Genomic DNA, 21,292 nt, shown 5'->3' with positions numbered 1-21,292 from the left:
ACATTAACAGAACCTCATTTCATATCCACTGCTCCCTAATCAATCCAATCAGCCACATCAGGGAAAAATCCAAGTCGACTGTTTTTACCATAGAATGCAAAAGGCCAATTAGTACAGGAAATATTATGCATGTGAAAAACCAAGACTCCTCTATCATGGCATAGCAGGAAATGCTTAATTAAATCAGACCTCCCTCAAATTTTTCACAATAATTTCCAGATGACAAAAATATTAAAGACAAATTGATGACTGCCAAATGGCTTGGTGTCATTTGCTAGAAGAAAGAGATCTATATTTTACAAAGTATAGGCATGAGAGCAGCTGGAGGGCATGGGAATAAAAGCCCATGAGTTTATGCTATTTGTCTATTGATTTATATAAACCTTAAATGGCTGATTAATCTATTTCCAGAGAATAGATGTCATCATATGTGCTAGGCTTAGTAACAATTCATCCCTCATTTGCCATCATGGAACTATTTGTCCAAAAGGAACAACTTTTGTTAGGCAACATATAATATACATACATATGCAAAATTTTATATTTATATGCAAATATGCATCTATACACATGCAAACATATATAGGTATGTGTGTGTTTTATTGGTATCTTCAAATTATTTCATGGCTTGATTCTGAATATAACTTAGGGTCATATGCAGATGTTCTTTGAATAAAACACTTGTTTCAAATTACGGTTCTAGATGCATAAATACATAGAATAAAAATTAAATCAAAAAAGATCATGTAGCCTTTTTAATAAAACAAATAAAAACTAACCACTTCATAAAATTAGAATGAAAAAAACTAAATCAACATAATATTTATATAGTAAAATTTTTCCAAAATAGTCATATCTGTGAGTTCCTTTGGTAACACTGAAGGAGAAAACATACTTTTCTTCTCTTCCATGTTGGCAATAAAATTAAGAGTATTATATTTGCCACATTAACCAGTTAAAATTTGTGAGCAAAATTCTCTCTCTCACCTTACCTGAGGGTTATCATTTTGTTTCTTATGCTCCCATCAATAGAATCTTTAATAAAAAATTATTTTTCTTAAAAATAGAACTTTAAAAATAAAGTATTTCCTTAGTATATGGAGAACGTTCTAGCATAACTAGCCTTTTAAATGTAGCCACTAGAAACTGCCCTTTGAAGTTAACACCTGGCAATTTCATGTCACCTTATTAAAATCCTTAAACACTTCAGAAATCACTGAAGTGTGGCAGAGACATGTTTTTTTAATGTCAAATAATACATGTGAGAGAAAGTTAATTCCTATATTACCTAAGAAGCTGATAGCTGAAAATAATACCTAAAAATGACATACTGTATGGAAGCCAAGTGAGAAATTAGACTTAATATAAATACACAAACATGTAATGTGTTTAAAAAACTTGACAGTTTCATAGCAGAAAAGGGTGTAGATAGTCAAACTGCTGGACAACTTCACACTTTGGTGAGGAGTATACAATACACCCTCTGTTTTAAGAGGGGCATCAGGAGACATAAAAGTTTTTCAGGAATAAATGATGTTGACTTAAAAATACTCAGGCAACTTACAAATTAATTGTAATGTAAACTATTAGAAAATTCTAATGAGCAATGTTCACTTAATAGACTACAATAAAAATTGCAAAGATACATATACTGGAATGAAAATGGCCACAACTTATGAACTAGCTATGCTTTGGGTTCCAAAATACCTATTAGCCATATGTGAAGATTTTCTTCATGATAGGATTAAAATAAAATGCCTAAGGTGTAAGATTAGTTTGTATTTCTTGTTATTTCTTAGTTGAAATGCAAACTGATAATCAATTGATTTAACTTTTTTTTTTTTTTAAGACCTGAAGGAACTGACTCATTATGAAAAGTCATTGTGAATAAAGTAGCTAACTTGGGGAAAAATAAGGATAAAAATGAGCAAGATATGAGAAACTAGTAAAAATTTTTATAACAATCTCCATAGAAATGAGACTAAGGAATAAATTAAACTACAATTAAACAACAACAACAAAAAATGGCTAATAAATTAGAAAATGTCTTTAGCTTTTGTACAAGGGAGGGTTTCCCAAAACTGTAGAAAAGTAAAGCTGAAGTGACCTAAACATCCAGAATCATACCACAGGGAAGCATAAATCATAGTTACTGGAAGGCACAGAATTATTCCTTAGTTCTCCATCTACAAATAGGACCATTCCATAAAAATCGACCTTTTCTCACTAGAGGTGATGACATCCACGCAGTAAAAACATACTCACAGGAACAGCAGAGACCCTGCTTCCCCACACCAATCAGCATGTTCAGGCAAAGATTGCAATAGGCAGGTTTGTTAAAGTGCTTGAGTCGCCACACATGCTGTCCGTCATCTTTCACGTTCTGCATGGGACGTAAGAGAAACAGATTTCACTTAATGAAATAAACAGTGGAATGTGTAGGTGCCAATAAAATTCAGAGCTGGACTGAAGCATTTGAAGACAATCTGTTATTTCATCTCTAACTTTCTCCAAGATCACTACAGAGTCTAGAAAAACACATGTGCTCTAGCGGAATGAGACCCTGCTAATGAATCTTGGGATGCTATAGCAACCCACAAATTCTCGTCTAATGTCAATAGTTCAGCAGCATGTCCCAAACCATCATAATGACCTGCCAAACAGAGGGATGTGTCCACCTCAAGTTTGAATACTTTATCCTTAGCACAATTCCAGAAACCAACAAATGAATAAAGGGGGGAAAAAATGAATAGAAGGGCCTTACAAATAAAAACTTGGAAAAAATATGTTAACACTTGCTTAGTAGTCAATGCAAATTTAATGATGGTCGTTATGTCTTATAAAAAGGCAGAAGGATAGGATGAGAAGCAATAATACTTAAAGGTCAGTTATGGGTGGTATTCTAAGGCTTTAATTGAGAATTCTCTGTTACAGTTTATTTAAATATATTTTTGTATGTCTCAATGGTAAATTTTAAAAGATAAGCTTTTTTAGTTTTATTTTTTTTTCTTCTCTTTAATTCCCCTCACCCCCACCCCACTTCCACCCTTGACCTATGAATGTTGCTGTTTCTCCTTAAGAACTGGATCTCTGAAAGTGGGGCATCTCCTCCCACATGTTCGCAGGGTGCACCCAGGGCCTGGCACCCCCGGAGTATGGTCCACCTAGGGCACGAATCCAGAACCTTCTGCACGTAAAGCAGACGTGCTAACCAATTCACTATGGAGACACCCCAATAAGCTTTTTTAAATATCTAAATTATATCATCATTTTGTTTTCTCCTTTTTTGTAAAATATGAATAATTTTAATTTCATAGAAAGGTGGTCAAAATATTAAAACTGTATTACTATATTTATTTATAACATTTATATTTATTTGCAAAAATAAATCTTGAATTTAAATTAATTCACATTTTAGCCGAGCAACTGTAATTATTATTTATTCTTCCAAGTAAAACTGTAAAATATCATAACAGCTGCTTCACTAATAGGCATTTAATCCCATTTGCACTGTTCAAGATTAAAGTGAAATAATATGATGCTATTGAATGCCTTGAACTCCTTACAAGATGTTTAAATGTATTGAATAAAGTCACTATACATCATTATTTTTGTTACTACCATTTTCTCATTAACATATAGTTCTTGTATACCATTTACTAAATTGTATCAAATTCAATTAATTTTAGATATCATTTATTGGTATTCTATAGAAACCATTATAAGACATAATTTTTCACATTAGTCGAGTTGTTTTATTTCTTAGAATACATTCACTTAATAAATTTTTGAACACTTACTATGTGCCAGGATACTAAAACTAATTCTATAGTAGTGGAACAGTATAAACGTGTCCAATCATCTTGTTTCTCTCGATAAAAATCATGTATCAATAATATCCCCTAACTATTTTTTCTTATTCTCAGTCAAGAGATAAACCATTGTATTTGTAGTACTAGATTAGATCCATAGTGACTAATTCTTATATTAGAACCAGAAATGTCAAATTTATCATAATATGCAACTAGTGAAAATGCTTCTTGGGAGATAATTCTCCATGGGTCCCTTATATTTCTGCATATTTTATAAGCATAGCTATCTTTTTTTTTCCTATGCTATCTTTCAAACATGTTTGAAAACAATCTTGGATAACAGAGATATGTATCACTAAGGAGCCTAAGAAGGATAGATTTACTTACTGTTCAGTAAAATAAAAATCTCTCCCAATTCAGCAAAGGTTAAGCAGGTTTGTTTACTGCACATTATTAAAAAAAAAAAAAAAAAGTTAGTTTCCCTAAAACAGGGTTCCAAGCTCTGAAGGTGTGTACAGCAAATACTTGGGCCGTAATCTACCACCCTTATGAGGCTTCATGGGCCAGGAGAGAACTGGCTCAGGCATGAAGCTCCTACTGCCTGCTTTGTTGAGAGTTAAAAAGTACTTTGTCTCTGACCCAGGAATCTCACGACCTCTGCCAGCATCCAGAATGAAACTGTGACAAGCTAACTTTTTAACTCGTAAGTGGTCTAAATTTCAGTCCTCTTCACAGTTCTTGACAATGCTCAGAGATTCGTTTTTCTGACAACTAACAAGCTCTCGACAAAAGCAGTTATGCTGAAGGTGTCATGGAGAGGACTTTAGAAGACTTCAGTGTTTTAATTTTCTTCCAAAACTTACAAAATAGGCTTTGCAGTAATATCTGGATCTAGCTCTGGTTTGTTTGAGTCATAAGGTTTCTAGTATGTTTAATATATAAATAGAAAGCTTTATGTATTTATTTAACTTCTATGTTCTTAAATTTCTATTCCTTCAAATAAGAATAAAACATCCTGATGAGAAAAGTTTAAGTAATGGAGTTGTTAATTTTTTTAAAAACATGTTGATAAAGTTAACAATTTAATGCTTAAAGAACATTTACATAAAAAGGAGAAAGGAATACCACAATTTTCATATGTATTACTGTTCTTATAATCCTTGTCATTTCATTTTTAAATGATTGTCCATTACATGTGAATAAGCCTCATCCTGTTGAAGAGCACATATGGACTAAGTTAGCTGGCATTTTCCTTATCAAAAAATAAACAAGTCTGAACGTGGGTGTTCTGTCAATCAGAACACTTAGCCATGTTACAGGCTGCAACTGATGTACAAATCCATTACCCAGACATAAAATGCTTTACCAAAAAACAAATTAAATAGCTTTATAGCTCTTAGCCGGATATATTGCCAAAATATGCAAAAGATGAAATATGTATGTGACTTCAAGAGAAAGAAATTGAAACCAGGAGCCAACTACTTCTCAGCAGTGCAAATTATACTCCAACTCCGTATTTTCATGTCTTGTCTTGTTTGTCATATTTAGATTGTAAACTTAGTGGAGGAGGAGGAGATTCTGTCCTTGCAATATTGTATCAGCTAGTCGAGCATATTCCTATTAGTACTTCTATTGCAAATAAATATTTATTGTCATAGAAAGGAATTAATTTTTATAAGAAAGAAATGAAGAGGAAATCTAGAAGGCTTGGGCCCTGGCCTACTCTGAAAATGTGGATAAGCCATTTTACTTTTCTTCTTATTTTCTTGTCTAATAAAATGAAAGTACCCACTTTCCTTGCCCAGGCCGTGGTGTGAGGTTTCATTATACAATACCTGTGAAGTCAATTTAGCTCCTCAGAAGACTGGTGTTATATAAACAGCAAATATTATTACCATCAATGGGTTGACTTGTATAACATGTCAAAATTCCAGCCAAAAGATATGAGGGATGTTTGTAAGTTTACCATACTTTATTTCAGAAAAATTGTGTTCTCATGATTTTTTCATCATTGGACATTATTCTTAATAGAAATTTATTCCTGATATGTATTGAACATAATATTTTACAATAGAGCAGTTAGTCCTGTGTTTATGACAGGGAAATGCTTACATTCTCAGAGAGGAGCCCCAGGTTCTTTCTCTCTTTCTAATCCCCTAGAATTCAAAAGGTTTCAAAGGGGAAAATGCCCTTTAGAACTTTTGAAATCTATTTCATTATCAATAGTAATTTTTAAGGTTTTAGTTTTTCCCTGAAACAGTCAAGATCACATATAGTATTTACCTGAACTAGGGCTACTCTAAATAACATCATTTTTTTTTAAAAAGACTTCAAGGAGAAATTTCACTGATGTCACAGCCAAAATGTCCCTACCCCCACGCCTAGCCATATCCCCACTTAAACTGACTTCACTTATAACACAGAAGAGCTAACGTTACAAGTTAATTCCAACTCATTAAATAATAAGCACCATTAAATTACCTTACTATTCTGTTCAGGGTCTCCAAAAAGGTATAACAATCTGAAAGAAACTATTCTTTTAGACAGAATGATGAGCTATATCAGGTGTGGGCAGAGAGAATGAAGACACGAGTTTTAAAATTCTGGAATTAACCGCTTATCTCATCACACTTTCTGAAGTCAGTATAAGATCCTGCCATTCTCGAGGTTCAAATGCAAGTGCAACAGTGCATTAACATCACACTGTCATTTTCCTTAAATGATCTAATCTGGAATCTCAAGAATTGTTGCATTTATCCAGCTTTAGAACTCCTTTCTAGATCGAGCAACATATAAACAGCAGAACAACAACCTGACCATATTAATTTTTAGAATGTAGAGTATAAAACATTAGTTTTCCAAATACAACTTAATCTGTTAAGAATACAACATCTTCTACTCTCCATTATAGTCAGAATTTTTATCATGGAACATGTTAATCTGAAATCAGGAGGCAAACCAAACAATTACTTTTACCTTATTGAGTCAGACCAAAAAAAAAAAAAAAAGTGTCCTAAAACATTTCAATCGATGGCAAAGTTTAAACTACCTTTAAGAATTAAAGACCAGGATTCTGTGTGTACTTATAGTGAAATCAAATTTATATCCATTCAAAAATCATACAGGCCAGTTGTGGGCACAACAATTCAAAACTAAGAAGTTAAGGTATCCTTATTTCAAGGCAGGCTCCTACTTAAATGTATATTCTTGTTTATATAATGATAAGAATTCAGAAATTTTCCTTGAAAAATCTAATAATGACCTAAGACTACAGGTTTTAGGAACTGAAGCATTATTAATTATCTTGTTCTTCTAGGAAAAAGAATATCTGTACTGAAAGAATATTATAAAAGGAAAGGGATATTCTTTACTAACTTCTCTTTGTATGTCCAGAGAGGATACCTAGTAGGCACAAAATGACCTAGTTAGTTAATCACAGAGTGTAAAGACCAATTTTATGAAGTTCGCTGTTGCTATGCTATCTCTTCATTAGTTCTCATGCCTTGCTGGGGTTGTCGATTTAAGCTAAAACAAAAAAGTATTAGATTTCTTTCTTCTAAATCACTAAAAATACATTCAAAATCTTTCTGTTTGTAATATGACAGATTAGTCATAGAATAAACCAGGAGTTAGCAACTATGGCCCTTGAGTCAATTCTGGCCATTAACCTGTTTTTCTAAGCAAAGTTTTACTGGAACACAGCCTGTTCTTTCACTCATGTAGTATCTGTGATTATAAAAAGAAAGAGATAATCCTGACAAACTTTTCTTTGTATGTCCAACTTTTGCTTTTAACTTTAGAGTAGAACAGTTACAACAGAGACAGTATGACCCACAGAGAGAGTATGACCCACAAAGCCTAAATTATTAACTACCTGTTCCTTTATGGCCAAATTTTGCCGATCACCGGAGCAAAATTTTTTAGATACAGCTAGCTCTTAAAAAATTCATTCAAAATTGAGATACTTTTAGAAATAATTATTCAATGAGATAATTGCTAAAGCAAAAATTAGTCAGTCTCAGGTACAAAATTTTTATTATAATCAAAATCACATATGCCACTTAAACTCTCAATTTTCCTTCAGGGGTAAGAGACTGCATCATTTCATATTGGGTACCACAAAGTTTGAAGAACTTCTTGTAAGAGAAAGAAAATGACTCTTATTGTCTATCACTTGATATACAATCAGGTTGTGATAAACTACTTTTCTGATTTTGGCACTGAAACAGATATTTAAAATAGAATAGCTTTTTAAATTCTGTTGATTAAGAAAAATAAACTACGATAAAATCACAGCTGCTCTGCTTTACATAAGGAGTGAGGATTTCTCTCCCAGGACAATATTCTTATCTGTGTAATTTGGCTAGTACACCACAGTCACTTTCAAATACACTATGGTACTTAACATGCACTGTCAATTAGCATCTACTCCCCGAGCTCATAATTGACAATAGACAAGAGTTTATAGGACAACATAAGAAGACTGGCCACACAATAAATGGCTGAATTCAACCTAAAGCTTCTAGATTTCCAATTTAATAAGAAAAAGTGGGAAGCTGAGGGTGGCCCACCGGGAATGGCACCATGAATCATATTCTCTACAGGTAATAGCATAACACATTAACTGTCTACAGAAAAGAAAATAAATCTTGATTACTTAAAAAAAAAGGCCTTCATCACTCAGTTTTCGTTATGCCATTCTTGCTTTGTAAAAAATAAAGAAAAGCCCTTATGCTTTGGAATTAAAGAGGTGTTTCTAACAAACAGCTCTGTTTTGTGATAATAATTACATGGTTTTTGCATTGTATTAAAAGCCATTTTAAAATACTATAGGCTTTATTCTTTTTTTAAAAAGTGAAGGAAAAGGGATATTACTCTCAGAATTGTTCTTTACAGGGGAAAAAGCCAATCTCTGTTAAATTGACCTATAAATTTAAAACAATGTAGCCCTGCCATCTAGTGGTCATAGCTGGGAACATAGCTTGGGAATACCACTCCGGTTACTACATGGAACCCCTAAATTGATTGCTCAAAGAATATCTTTGAACTAAAAACACAAAATAAATTTAAGAATGTGATTATAAAGTAAATTATGTGTCACTAACCTGAAGGGCATCAATGGCAAAGAATCATCATTCAGTTGAAATAAAGTCACTGCTACACTAGAAACTGATATTTTATTTAAAATATTTCGAGTTAAAGCCATCTATATAGCTTATTTTTCTCCATGCTATTTTCATAATATATATACAGATATATAATTTGATATATAAGTGTACAGTTAGATATATATCAAATTATAAAAAATTGTTTCCAGAGAAAAACATCAATTCAAAATCTTTCTGTGATATTGAAAATATAGGTGACTTAGTCTACATTTCTGCACTTCTTTATCCAATTCCCCAATGACCAAATGCTTTGTTAGCTCATTCCTGTATCTTCTCTCATTCTTTCCTACTAGAATTTCCATAAATGTTTAGAATAAACAAAACATAGCTTTCGAAATAAAGAATTCCCTTCCATTATTATTAGAATTTCTTGACTAGTTATTTGACAACTATTTTTCAGTATTGAGTCCACACTAAACCTCAAAATGTTAACATTTTGTCAATTTTCTTGTTTTCTTCTAATAGTTTGATTTACACATGCTTTTTTCAGAAGTTATATTAACAAATTAAATAAATATTTATAATACAGAGATATATAATAAATTATTACAAAAAGATACTAAGTTATATATAAGAAAATTAGATACAAAAAAGATTACTCATAAATTTTCAAACTGTAGATTTATATATCTATTAATAATAAGATCTACATTAAATATTTATTTTAATAAATTTTTATTTCAAAGGTAATTTCCATATATCATCTAATAGTAATTTTTTGTTCCCTTCCTCTGACCACATCTAAAATCCCATAGACCTCGTGAAGGGTAAAATTTACCTGAATGTAAAATAATTTAAAGATCCAGATGAAAAAGAGACAAATGCTACTGTCCCAAAGTCCATTTATATATTTCCAAACCCACATATAAATATGTACAACATATCTGTATGTAGTCTTACACGTTTTACAAACACAGACTATATGATCTCTTGATAGCTGACTTTCGAAAATTTGGTATCTTGAATAACTACGGTAAATTTTTAAGTCTGCCAAATTGTTATTGCTGGTAATAAGTATGAAAAGTGTTAGGGTCAATAGCAACGTGGTGGGCACTATTTTCTTGTATCTAAAAAATCTAAATATTATATGTGTCATGGTGCTTTCCATTAGTAATGCTCTTTGAATCTAAGTATACGTTTTACTATATGCATGTTATAGTTAATTCTTGTTTAAATGTTTATGCTAAAAACAAAAATGGTGTACCAACTCATTGGATTTTTAAATTAACTATTACTAAAATTCACATCAAGACTGGGACAGAAAGATTTGGTTTCAAAATCACTATCATATCACATCTGAACATGGGTTGATCTATTTTATTCCTCCAAACCAGTATTTAATTGTCACTGGAGGCACTGATATGAGAAGAAAACTTTAGACAGACTTAGAATGAAAACCTGGCTGATCTAATATGTAAGAAAAACTTATACACAAACACATATGTTTCCTCTCAAACATCTCAGTATATAATTGGCTTCTCCAAGTATTTATTAGTTATCAATTAAATAGACTATCTCCATAGGGATGGGAGGAAGAACCACAGAATGCAATAATATTGGGGAGTTTCTTCCATCAGATAAAAGGAGAAGGTCAATAACTTTTTAAACTAGATTATACTTTAAATAGATGAAAAATAGAAAAACTGTGTATTAAATAGTAAATACCTAAAAAATTTAATACCTAAAATGAGTCAATATGTCTGTGACAAGTATTACTACATAAGGAATTATTGTTAAATTGCACTGTGGTATACTTATTAAAAGGTCCAGGCATTCACTACATGCTTAATGGTTGAAAATGGCAAGATCAATTTATAATCAAAATGTATAATAAGAGACCCCACTGACTCACCACCAGGGCACCCTCTCTGTGTAAATGCTTACATTTTCCAAGCCTAGGAGAACAAGAAGTGGAATTGTTGTCATTCCTCCTTGGATCCATTCCTCCAGAGAAACCGTTCCATCGTGATCATAGTCAATTTCTTCCATCATTTCATGGAGGATCTGAAGTAGAGGAGTAGAGAGAAAACTGGCAATAAATCAATAAAGAAAATTTCATATGAACAATAAAGCATTGCATCAAATTGGTTATAACTGTGACTAGCAGCTAAGTGGAGAGTTGAGATTAATATCTAGGTAATTTTGTACAGTGTTAATTTAATCCTATAGCTGAGGATATAGTGGCTCTGTTATATTTCTAGAACTTGACTGGAAAGTTCTATGCACTTTCAAAGATCAACTTTTAGAAATAATTGCTCAACTTTATAATATGTTTTCACTGAATGACACAGCTAAAACAAGAAAGTATCTTCAATTTAAAAGTAAAAATGATCTTTAATTGCTTTCTCTAGATTATTTTTTTAATTCAAATATATGCCAGATACTGTCTGAACAAATTAACTTCATGGTAAAGAGCTGAAATAATTCTTTGCTAAGTGGTAAGAGGCGGGAGAATTATGTTGCTTTTAATTGCCTATCAGAACTTAATAGAGCCAAGAAGTTAAACAATCAAGTCATTTTTGATTAGATTTCTTTTCTAAAGATGACTTGCACAGAGTGTCCCAAGTTGTTGTCCACAGCTTAATACATTTATCTCACGGTTATACAGCGTTCATATCAGTATTTGATTCAAAGGGTTGTTGTGAGAGTTAAATGTGTTAGTATAAGTATCTTTGAAAAGTATCTAGCATATAGAGTAAGTGTGATATAGGTATTCTTAGTGTTATATTAGCAGAAATTATATGTCAACTCTAAATATATTACCCTTGGCTGATGTTAAGGAAAAGTGCTTATCTAATTCTGCTAAATCAACCAACATGGTAGAACTCCAATGAAGAAAATAATTCACCATCTTTATCTAATATAGACATTTTAATCAATGCAGAAAAAGAAAGAAGTACAGAGAACATTAGAATGAAAATTTGAAAAGGTGCAATAAATAGAATACTTAATATGATGATAGAAGTGTTTTTTGCTTAAAAAGTCCTAAACTTGATTGATTAGTATCTTACTTCAGAAAGTGTTTGAAAATCAGATTATTTAGCTATAGAACTAACTAATAGATATTGAAAGAGACTTTTTTGAACAAAATGATGGTGAAATAATTATTTCATTGTTCTCAAAATGAAACACAGGGGACATTACTTAGAATGTGGCAAATGCATAAGATCTCATTGAAATGCCTGCCCCTTGAAAATACTCTAGGGTGAACTAGGAGAAATGAATGAATGAGGAGAGAGCAAAAACACAGAGCATTTGTTTTAGATGGCTGATGATTTTATTTTGTACCTAATAATTCTCATGTTGGAGCTTGGGTACATTTTGAAAAAATTCCTTTCAAGAACATCTTCCCTACTAAATGCCATCAACCTCAAACGTTCAATTCTCTTTATTCACATATGCCAACTTATCAGGGGCCTGACAATGTGTACAAATGCACACACTTGTTTAAAACAGGCAGAGCTACTGAATCATCAGGCAGGATGAGACAAGTTACTGTGACGGCAAACACAATGCACCAGGTAAATCTTTTATCTTGACTTTCTAGTATTTATACCACCCAGAGAAGTAGCAGACTTACTTACCTGGGCCATAATGCTAACAGTTTATTACCTGTATTTTTCATTAGGTATTTATCATAATTCAACTGCCCAACCACCAATTGTTCCCTTCCTTAGAGCATCCGCATCTTCTCAAACTCAAGCCACTCACTCCACCGCCAACAAATACTTTTTGTTGGGAAGTGGTAATGCCCACTTCTGCTTTGAAAGCAGATGGAAAAAGACTCCGCTTCCTTCCATCACTCCAGTGAGGACAAGAGGCTTGACTGATAGATGAATGATATCATGGGTATTAAGGTGAATAGGATGGAGACCACTGTGTTAGATTAACATAACCAAAAAGGGCAACAGAATTTAAAAGAAGTCTCTTGATTTCAGTGCAAAAAGTATTAAGATGAATCAAGCAGTATTCTTAGAACTAAATGCATATTGCCATAAACTTTATTATTTCATATACAAACTGCAACACTGTTAATATATCTTCCTCTCATTATACACAGCATGTGTATTTCCACATCCGAAAAAGAAAAAGGAAAAGAAAAAGAAAAAGAAAAACCAGTTGAGTTAGAACTTGGGAAACCATTTCCCAGTAAGAATGGTGCCCTCCTTTGTCCCTGGCATTGCACATGACTTTGTTTACTTTGCTAAGTAAGTTTGCATTAGTTTGGCATTAGTTTACCAAAACAAGGGAAATGCTATCAGAGCCCTCTTCAACATCACATATTCATGCCATTATCACGCCGTTAACTGCATAAATGTGAACAGTTTAGAAATAGTCTTTTTGAATTCATATAAAATATAAACCACTTAAATTTATTTTTATTTGCTTAATTCATGTGCAATTTGCTAAACTTACTTGTTTAAAAAAAAAACGACAAATTAATAACACTTATCGACTTGCCCAAAAATATTATTTGTGGCTAAAGTCAAAGTTTCTAATCAAGTATGTTTTAATATACATTTGAATTATGTTATAATTTTGGTACAAATCTATTAAAAGTAAGAAGTTTTTAAGCTCTTGTAGGCATTGTAGGTACTATCTCTTTAAATGACTTACTTAAAATTTCCTAGCTCTACCTCTAACTAACTGAAGAGTTTTGGGCAAGTAACTTTAACACTCTGGGGTCTCAATTATTTCCTCGTCTATAAAATGAATAAGATAGCAGTATCTGCCTCAGAGAGTTGCAAACTTTAAATAACACATATACAAAAGACAGCACTGTGCACCGTAAACTATCATCATCATCTTTTTAATCGCCTTCATCCTCTTTCAGAATGACTATTTTAGCAATTTCCATATAAGGAAAATCAGAAATCAAAACCATATTTCAATTGTGACTTTTTCTATGGCACGGCATGACTGCGGCAGTGCCCATCAACATCTTCTATTGATCTACATGCATATTAGACCACCATTCAAATTAATTTCCATGAGGAAGAAAAGTAAAAGTTACTGCTAAGAGTTTCTGAATACAACGTATATCATTTCTTGTTCAGAATTCACTTTGGCTAGAAATAATAAAATTATAATATTTTGATCAGAAATAATCACTTAGAGTTATCAAAGGAAACAAAATCAAACAACAGTAATAGAATAGAGTTTCCAAAAAGACAAAAGAGAAAGGGGCCGTCAAGCCTCTTTTATTTGGCCAATAGTTAAACCATTTATATACCTACTGGATTAAGTTCAGTGACATCCCATTCGAGGTACTCTGCAACATGCATCATCTGACTGATGATATTTTCTAGCTCCTGAAGCAGAGAGAGGGACAAAGAGAATGGGGGAAAAAGAGAGAAAATGAACACCAAGTCTTACTAAACAACTTTGACTTGCAGTACTTGTTTTGTTCAACCTGTAAAAGATTTATATAATTACACATATGTAAAATATCTGTTTAAAAGGTCTGATTAATTACACATAAAAGAAGAGTCTAAATAGAAATTCACTTTGCATTTTGTCTAGAAATCTTCACCAGGAGAGGGCACAACCATACAAAGAGTTTCTTCCAGTAGATTTTTAAGGAAGAAACTTTCTCTGGAATGGAAAGTCTGATGAAAGGAGGAGATGCATATTTTCACAGGACATGATTTTTAAGTCACTGAGTATCTTTACCTTTTGGCTTGAAAACAGGTGTTTGAGAGCAACTGAGAGATTTATTTTTATTTGATATATTGAGAACGTATATCGACTCTTCCAGCCATTTATTAGGATCATTTGCTCTGCTAGGGAATGTTCAGGGTCAAGATCAGGAAGCTTAACTCATGGAGAGAGCTTATTTTACGAGGGGATAGAATTTTGGTTTGAATTTTCACATTATTCTACTCAAATGTCAACTCTTTAAAGAACTGATAGTGAATACTTATGGCTTGGCTAAATAGCTTTAAACTATTTCGTACGTAGATATTTAATGTTTTAATTTTTCCCTATCTTCAGAAAAGATTAAAGATACATTGCAAATGCTAATAATTTTAAATGTAGTAAATTTAAAGTGGTGTTATTCAGTGTGACATTTAAAATATAAGTATAAAAGAATAAGGCTTGAACGTATATTAATGAAGGATTATTCTACTCAAACCTCTGATCTAATATATGTAGTTAACATTCATAGAATTAAGTCAGAAATATGGTAAAGAGGTTTTCTTTGGTGGGAGGTGGGTCATGGATCCCTTTGAGAAACTAATGAAAGCTACATTTCCTCTCTCTAGAAAGGATGTAATCATGAAAATGTTATTTATGCTACAAAGGTTGTCTCAGAAATAATACAAATATAAATGCGTTTATTTATTACAGATAAGAAAAATTTTAAGCACTTGGAATTATAGGCCAGAATTGGGTGTGTGTGTGTGTATGTGTGTGTGTGTGTGTGTGTGTGTGTGTGTGTTACTAATCTTCACCTACTCTATTTCTGCTTATATATGTCTTAATGGTTTGGTATAGTTAAGTCCCTGGATATGTTTTCAGGAATAGAAACTATTTTTAGTGGACTATTATGTAGGTATGCAACATTAAATAAGTCACTTAACCTAAGACTCGGTTTCTTCATCAGTAAAAATATTTCTTTTAATATTCTAATCTTACCTAGTTTGAGAGTTGCTGCAAAGATTAAACATGCTATTATATGAAATGCATTTATCTTGTCTGGCATATTATAAGTGATTAATAAACCTTAATAGTAATATTAGACATAGTGGTCATTTTTCAAAGTATCAGTTTTCCTCTGCTTTGCCTCAATATGTGAACTGCTACACCTTACAATTTCTAAGCAAATGACATCAGAAGATGTAATTTCAAACTCACATTGAAAGAAATATACTGGGCAGTAAGTTTTGTTGCAAAAAAACATAGAAAGTAAATCCAGACCTTTAATTACAGAAAAGACTAGGTTAACATAAACAAATGTATTTATTCCAACTTATTGTTTAATATTTTGAATATAGCCACAAATATTGCATATTGTGAGTATAGCCACACATATTGCTATCAATCTACTATATATTAACAAAAAAATGGCAGAGAGCAAAAACAGCATTTGACTGAATTTTCAAATAAGCTGGCAACTCTTGGCTAAAAGCCTAGTGAAAAAAAATCCTTTTAATTTAATGAAAAAGAAACATTAAATAAAACAAATCAGCAGTAAAAATATATATTAGTGTAATCAAAAGTGCTACAATAAGCATATTGAACTACCTAGAAGAAATCTTAACTGCAACTATGAAATGCCACCAGAAAATGAGCAAATGTATCATGTAGCTTGTTATTCCTAAATAGAAAACTGAACACCACTAGGCACTTAAAAATAATAGCATCTGAAAGAATAGAGAGATTTAAACATAAGAAATCCCACAATCACAGCATCAATTCAGATTGGTGTTTATTTCCTGGAGTGAGAATTATATTTTTTTATCACTCTCTGGAGAAGCTAATATATTGTTATCCTAATCAGTGTTACAAAAGTATGTCTTCAACTTCATTGCTTTGTTTGTAAAAGTCTGCTTGAGTTCTGCCATAGGGAGGGACATCAGATGATGAGAGAAACTCTCTCATTATCAGAAATAACATTTATTTTAATCATTACTAAATATATCAAAACATTTGTTTTGAAGTGCCCGTGTACTTCAAAATTTCCGTAATCTAACACTTATTCTTTTAGTAATATCCTTATATTTCCTTTCTAGAACAGAGAATAATATGTAAAATGTTATTAGTAAATATGAAGTACATTATTAGATAAAGCCTGAGATAGATTTACATGAGGCACTGATTTGTGCAGTACAATTGAGAGTCTAACTACTCTTCTGAAAACTATTAATGATTTGCATATGTTAGAAATAAAATAAACATTTAATTATTCATTTCAGTTAAATCATACATAGATGATATTTTCTTCTATTGCTTATTATAACTAAAACTATAGAGAGTGCAAGTTGCATTTAAAATTGGATGAGACATTTTAAAAAGGGAAATTTGTCAAAGCAATTTGTAAATATATTTAGCCATTTCAACAGCCTATATGGCTAAGAATACTTTTTAAAAGGTGAATGATTAAATGATTAAATCGACTTTATATTTCTTCTAAATTCTACCTGGATTCTTGATATTTTCTATAGTGTCAAATCTCACATTTTTTTCTTTCTAGACCAATGGTCTCAACTTTCTCATGTTTTATCCAAATAAGGTTTAGTCATCTTTATCTTTAAGAGCATAAAATGTCACTTCTTGGTAATAAAATTTTTCAGTACAATTGTAATCTAAGTTTTCTCAGATCACTCTCTTACAAAAAGTCAGATGATAAAAATGTTGTGTGAGTTCATGAAAATTATATTAAGTGTATCTTCTATGGTAATAGCTATAAATTTATTCAATGCGTTTGTCAGAACAAACTACTTTGAAATTTTCTGAGAAAATTTGAAGAAAAATATTACCGAGCTGTCCAGGAAGCCATTCCCATCTGTGTCATACAGGCGAAACATAACTAGAAATAAAAGAGATGTTGGGAAAAAAGATTACACGCAATAAGATCAATGTTATTATAAGGCATATTCTTTAAAATTTATTTTTCATTGAAATCAAATACTAAATCTCTCCCTACTCAAATCAATTGATTTGTGAGATCGTTTCTCAAGCTAAATTGAAAATAAATTAGTTTATAAAAATATTAGCTATCAGGTAAAAAGTGTATCAGTATTTGTTATATATCTAGGAAACAAAAAAAGGTACTATTTGTTCAAATTCTTTATTACAAGAGCATTAAATGGAAACTCAAAAATAAGAGAAGAAATTTAAACATTCAGAGTGTGGATATTAAAGCACAGAGTGGATAAGAAGAAACAACCACTTGGGTGATCTGGAAATAAACTGTAATTTGGAATCCACCATCCATTATTCTGTGAGCTTAATCAAACACTATTTTCTTCTGTAAATTGAGAATAATCACCCTGTCATAAGACACACATTTGTTGTGAAAGTTAAGGGAGGTGATACATGCGAATGCATATCAAAAGCCATAGGTATTACACAAATATAAGCCACTGTTTTTGACTGATCCCCAAGCAATAAAGGAAGGAAAAGATTACTGGCAAATCAGGACATTTTTCCGATGGAGGATGACAAGACATAAAATGCATTATTATAATGGCTATAATGGAGTATTTGTTTAAATCTTAGATGTCGTTTCATAGGGAAACCACTATTTGAACTAATCAAGTAAGGAAAAGGTGAATGTTGGCTTTGTGGTAGTGAGCTCAGGAAAGCAGCATGGCAGAGGTCCATGACTGGTCTGAGGATTCCCTTTTATAATTCACACACCACCAGGAGACTACTGATTAGGCTGCAGGTGTCATTTTGAGATAAACAGAGAAGAATGACACAGCTATAAAAATAGAGCAGTGGAAATGAGCGTTTGCATTGGGTTTGTATAACTTCCTGGAGAATCTTGACAGCTGAGGTTTATAACGTTAAATAAAGATATTGATAATTAGGAGATATAAACATATAATGACCTTGATCATATATTTGTAATTAATTTTTATTTTTGTATATAACTGTAAAAGGAAATAATAATAACCTGCTTTATTAAAAATAAACTTAATTAAAAATTAACCTGTTTCTCTGTCTCCCCTATGATACTGTACATGAAACACCGATCTTAAAAAATGAACATACTGTTGAAGTATTATACTTATAGAGAACTGTAACATTCAAAAAATTATCAAAATGAACACACTAATGCAACTAATGATCCAAGTCAAAGAACAGAATATTGCTAATATAACAGAAACTTTCTCATGTCCCCCCATTATTATTTCCTCTCCCCTTTCCAAACTTCTCAAGTCTCTTGACTTCTACATGCATTTTTTGAATTTTAGCATCATTTACTGAATATTACATTTCTGATCTTCATCTGCATTATTCTGAGCAGTATTAACTCATTTACTTTTTTTTCTGCATATTATTCAAAGGTATAAAAATACTACAATTTATTCATTCTAACTTGAGCAATATTTAGGTTGTCTCCAATCTGCTATTTCTATAAACCTTCTTGTGAATGGCTTTTATGCTAGATGAACATTTGACAGTTGGTTATAAACCAGTAAAAGAGATATCTGAGTCATAGGACTTGCAAATGTTTACCCGTTAGTAATATTGTGGTTTTACCAAACTAGACAGCAGTCAGTGAGAGTGAGTTGCTCCACATCCTTGCCAACAGTGGCTAGTATCTATCTAATTTAAGCCATTCTGGTGAGGGTATAGTGGTATGCCACTGACATTATAATTTTCATTCCCTTGACTACTAGGGAGACTGAGCTCATTTTCATACGCTGATTGTCCAGACAGGCTTGAATGTTCCCAGGATATTCTTGACCCCCACTGTGCCAGTTCGAGCCTGTCTGATTGAAATTACATGATGGATCTACAAGCAGAACTACCCAAGTAAGCTTTTTCCAGACATAAAAATGAGATATAATAAAATGAATGCGGTTTTCTTACACCACTAAATTTGGTGGGGAAGGGTTTGTTACAACAGGAAAAGAAACAGTTACTGGAAAGATAATCTTTACTTGACCTTCAGTGCCAACTTTGTCATAATCAAGTATCCATGTAGGTTTGGGTCAGTTTCTAGATTTCCGATTCCACTGACTTGTCTATTATTGCATCACTACCACACTGTCTTAATTACAGCAGCTTTAAAAAAAAAAAAACTTGATATGAAATTAAACATATCCTCTAATAACTTTATTCAATTTCAGCTTTGTTTTTAGAAAGTGACAAGCTGATTTAAAAATTTACATAGAAGTAAAAAAGACTAAGAATTCCCAAAACAACTTTTAAAAGGGAGAACAAATTTGGAAGGTTTCCATGACCTGACTTCAAGAGTTGCTAAAAACCCAGGGTAATCAAGACAGTGAAGCTGAAGGATAAACACATACAACAAGGGGAGAGCAGAGTCCAGATATAGATCCACACACATATGGTAAGCAAGGATACCAAAATAATTCAAAAGACTTCTCAAAAAAAATGACAATGGAACTAGATGGATATTCATATTAAAAAGATAACCTTGACTCTGACTTCATATTAAACATAATCTTCATGTCAAAATGACTTTGAACTTTAAATGAAACTTTGACATTTTTTAAAAAACAAACTTTAATTTTAACATTAAAGCAAAACTATAAAGCTTCTAGAAAAAAATGTAAGAAAATACATTCACAATCTAAGGTCACCATCCTTAAGGTTCATGAACCAACATGAACCATCAACGACAAAATAATAATAACAGGTAAATTAAACCATAAAAATTAGTGCTTCTGCTCATCAAAAACAAACTGAAAATAAGAAAATAAGTCAACCACAGACTTGAAAAAATTTTCAGAACACATATATCTGATGAAGATTGTTTTCAGAATATATGAACAAATCCTAAAGCTCGGTAGGAAAAAGACAAACAACCCAATTAAGAAAGAGACTGAAAATTGAACAGATATTTCAAAAAAGAAAAGTATATGAATAGCCAACCTATATAAACCACAATTAGAGACCACCATATACCTATTAGAAAGATTCTGGAATGGAAATATTTTTCCCCAAGAACAATCTTCCAAAACTGCTCAGCTGCTTAGCTGCTCTCATTTGTAATTCTAAAAAGTATAATTTAAAAAGTGTCAAAAGCCAACTTCCTCTCTCCTAGAAATTTGACCCACAAATCCAATTAGTCTTGATAATTCCCTGAAATTTTCAGATTAAAAAAAATCTTGTGTCTAAAATTTCTAGTTGTTTCAGTAAGAAAATTGGGCTGAAAACACAATTCACTATTGACTGAAGGAAAACTCCTAATTTTTTTACGTAGTTAATTTCTAAACATTAATAGGAGTGAATAGCTGTCTATGAATTCTTTCTAATTCATCAAGGAATAAAGTTGGAGAACTTTAAGTTTAACCAATAATAATATCAATAATAAAATTAACATACATATACTGAGCACTATGTATCACTTACTCTAAGTTTTACCAAGTCTAATCAAGGATAAAAATTTTCTTTGGTCCTGGATGAGAGGAATTCTAGGATTTTAATTTTCAGAGATGTCTACTTTTCTAATTTAAAATTATAGTGGGGTCATACAAAATATAAAATATTGAACACACATATTTACCTTGGTTTTTCTACTGAAGTGCCACAATAGTAATAGTAAGGGATGAAATAGGCATATATTCACAAGCACAAAGAAAACATAAAAGGAGAAAAGAACAACCA

General features: G+C 31.8%; 1 protein-coding gene across 1 annotated transcript in view; it reads right to left on the bottom strand.

The window, feature by feature from the left end:
* Window positions 1-21,292, bottom strand: part of DGKB (diacylglycerol kinase beta) — a 551,422-nt gene that overhangs the window by 422,906 nt on the left and 107,224 nt on the right. The window contains exons 6-9 of the mRNA XM_023532508.1: window positions 17,464-17,513; window positions 14,218-14,292; window positions 10,865-10,984; window positions 2,266-2,383 (exon numbers count right to left, since the gene is read on the bottom strand). Of these exons, the coding sequence (XP_023388276.1) occupies window positions 2,266-2,383; window positions 10,865-10,984; window positions 14,218-14,292; window positions 17,464-17,513 (363 nt within the window). The remainder of the gene's footprint in view (window positions 1-2,265; window positions 2,384-10,864; window positions 10,985-14,217; window positions 14,293-17,463; window positions 17,514-21,292) is intronic.

The sequence above is a fragment of the Pteropus vampyrus genome, unplaced genomic scaffold, assembly GCF_000151845.1.
Source record: "Pteropus vampyrus isolate Shadow unplaced genomic scaffold, Pvam_2.0 Scaffold4, whole genome shotgun sequence".
Taxonomy (NCBI): Eukaryota; Metazoa; Chordata; class Mammalia; order Chiroptera; family Pteropodidae; genus Pteropus; species Pteropus vampyrus.
The sequence above is the reverse complement of the archived record's forward strand: the minus strand, read 5'-3'. Positions and strand labels throughout refer to the sequence as shown.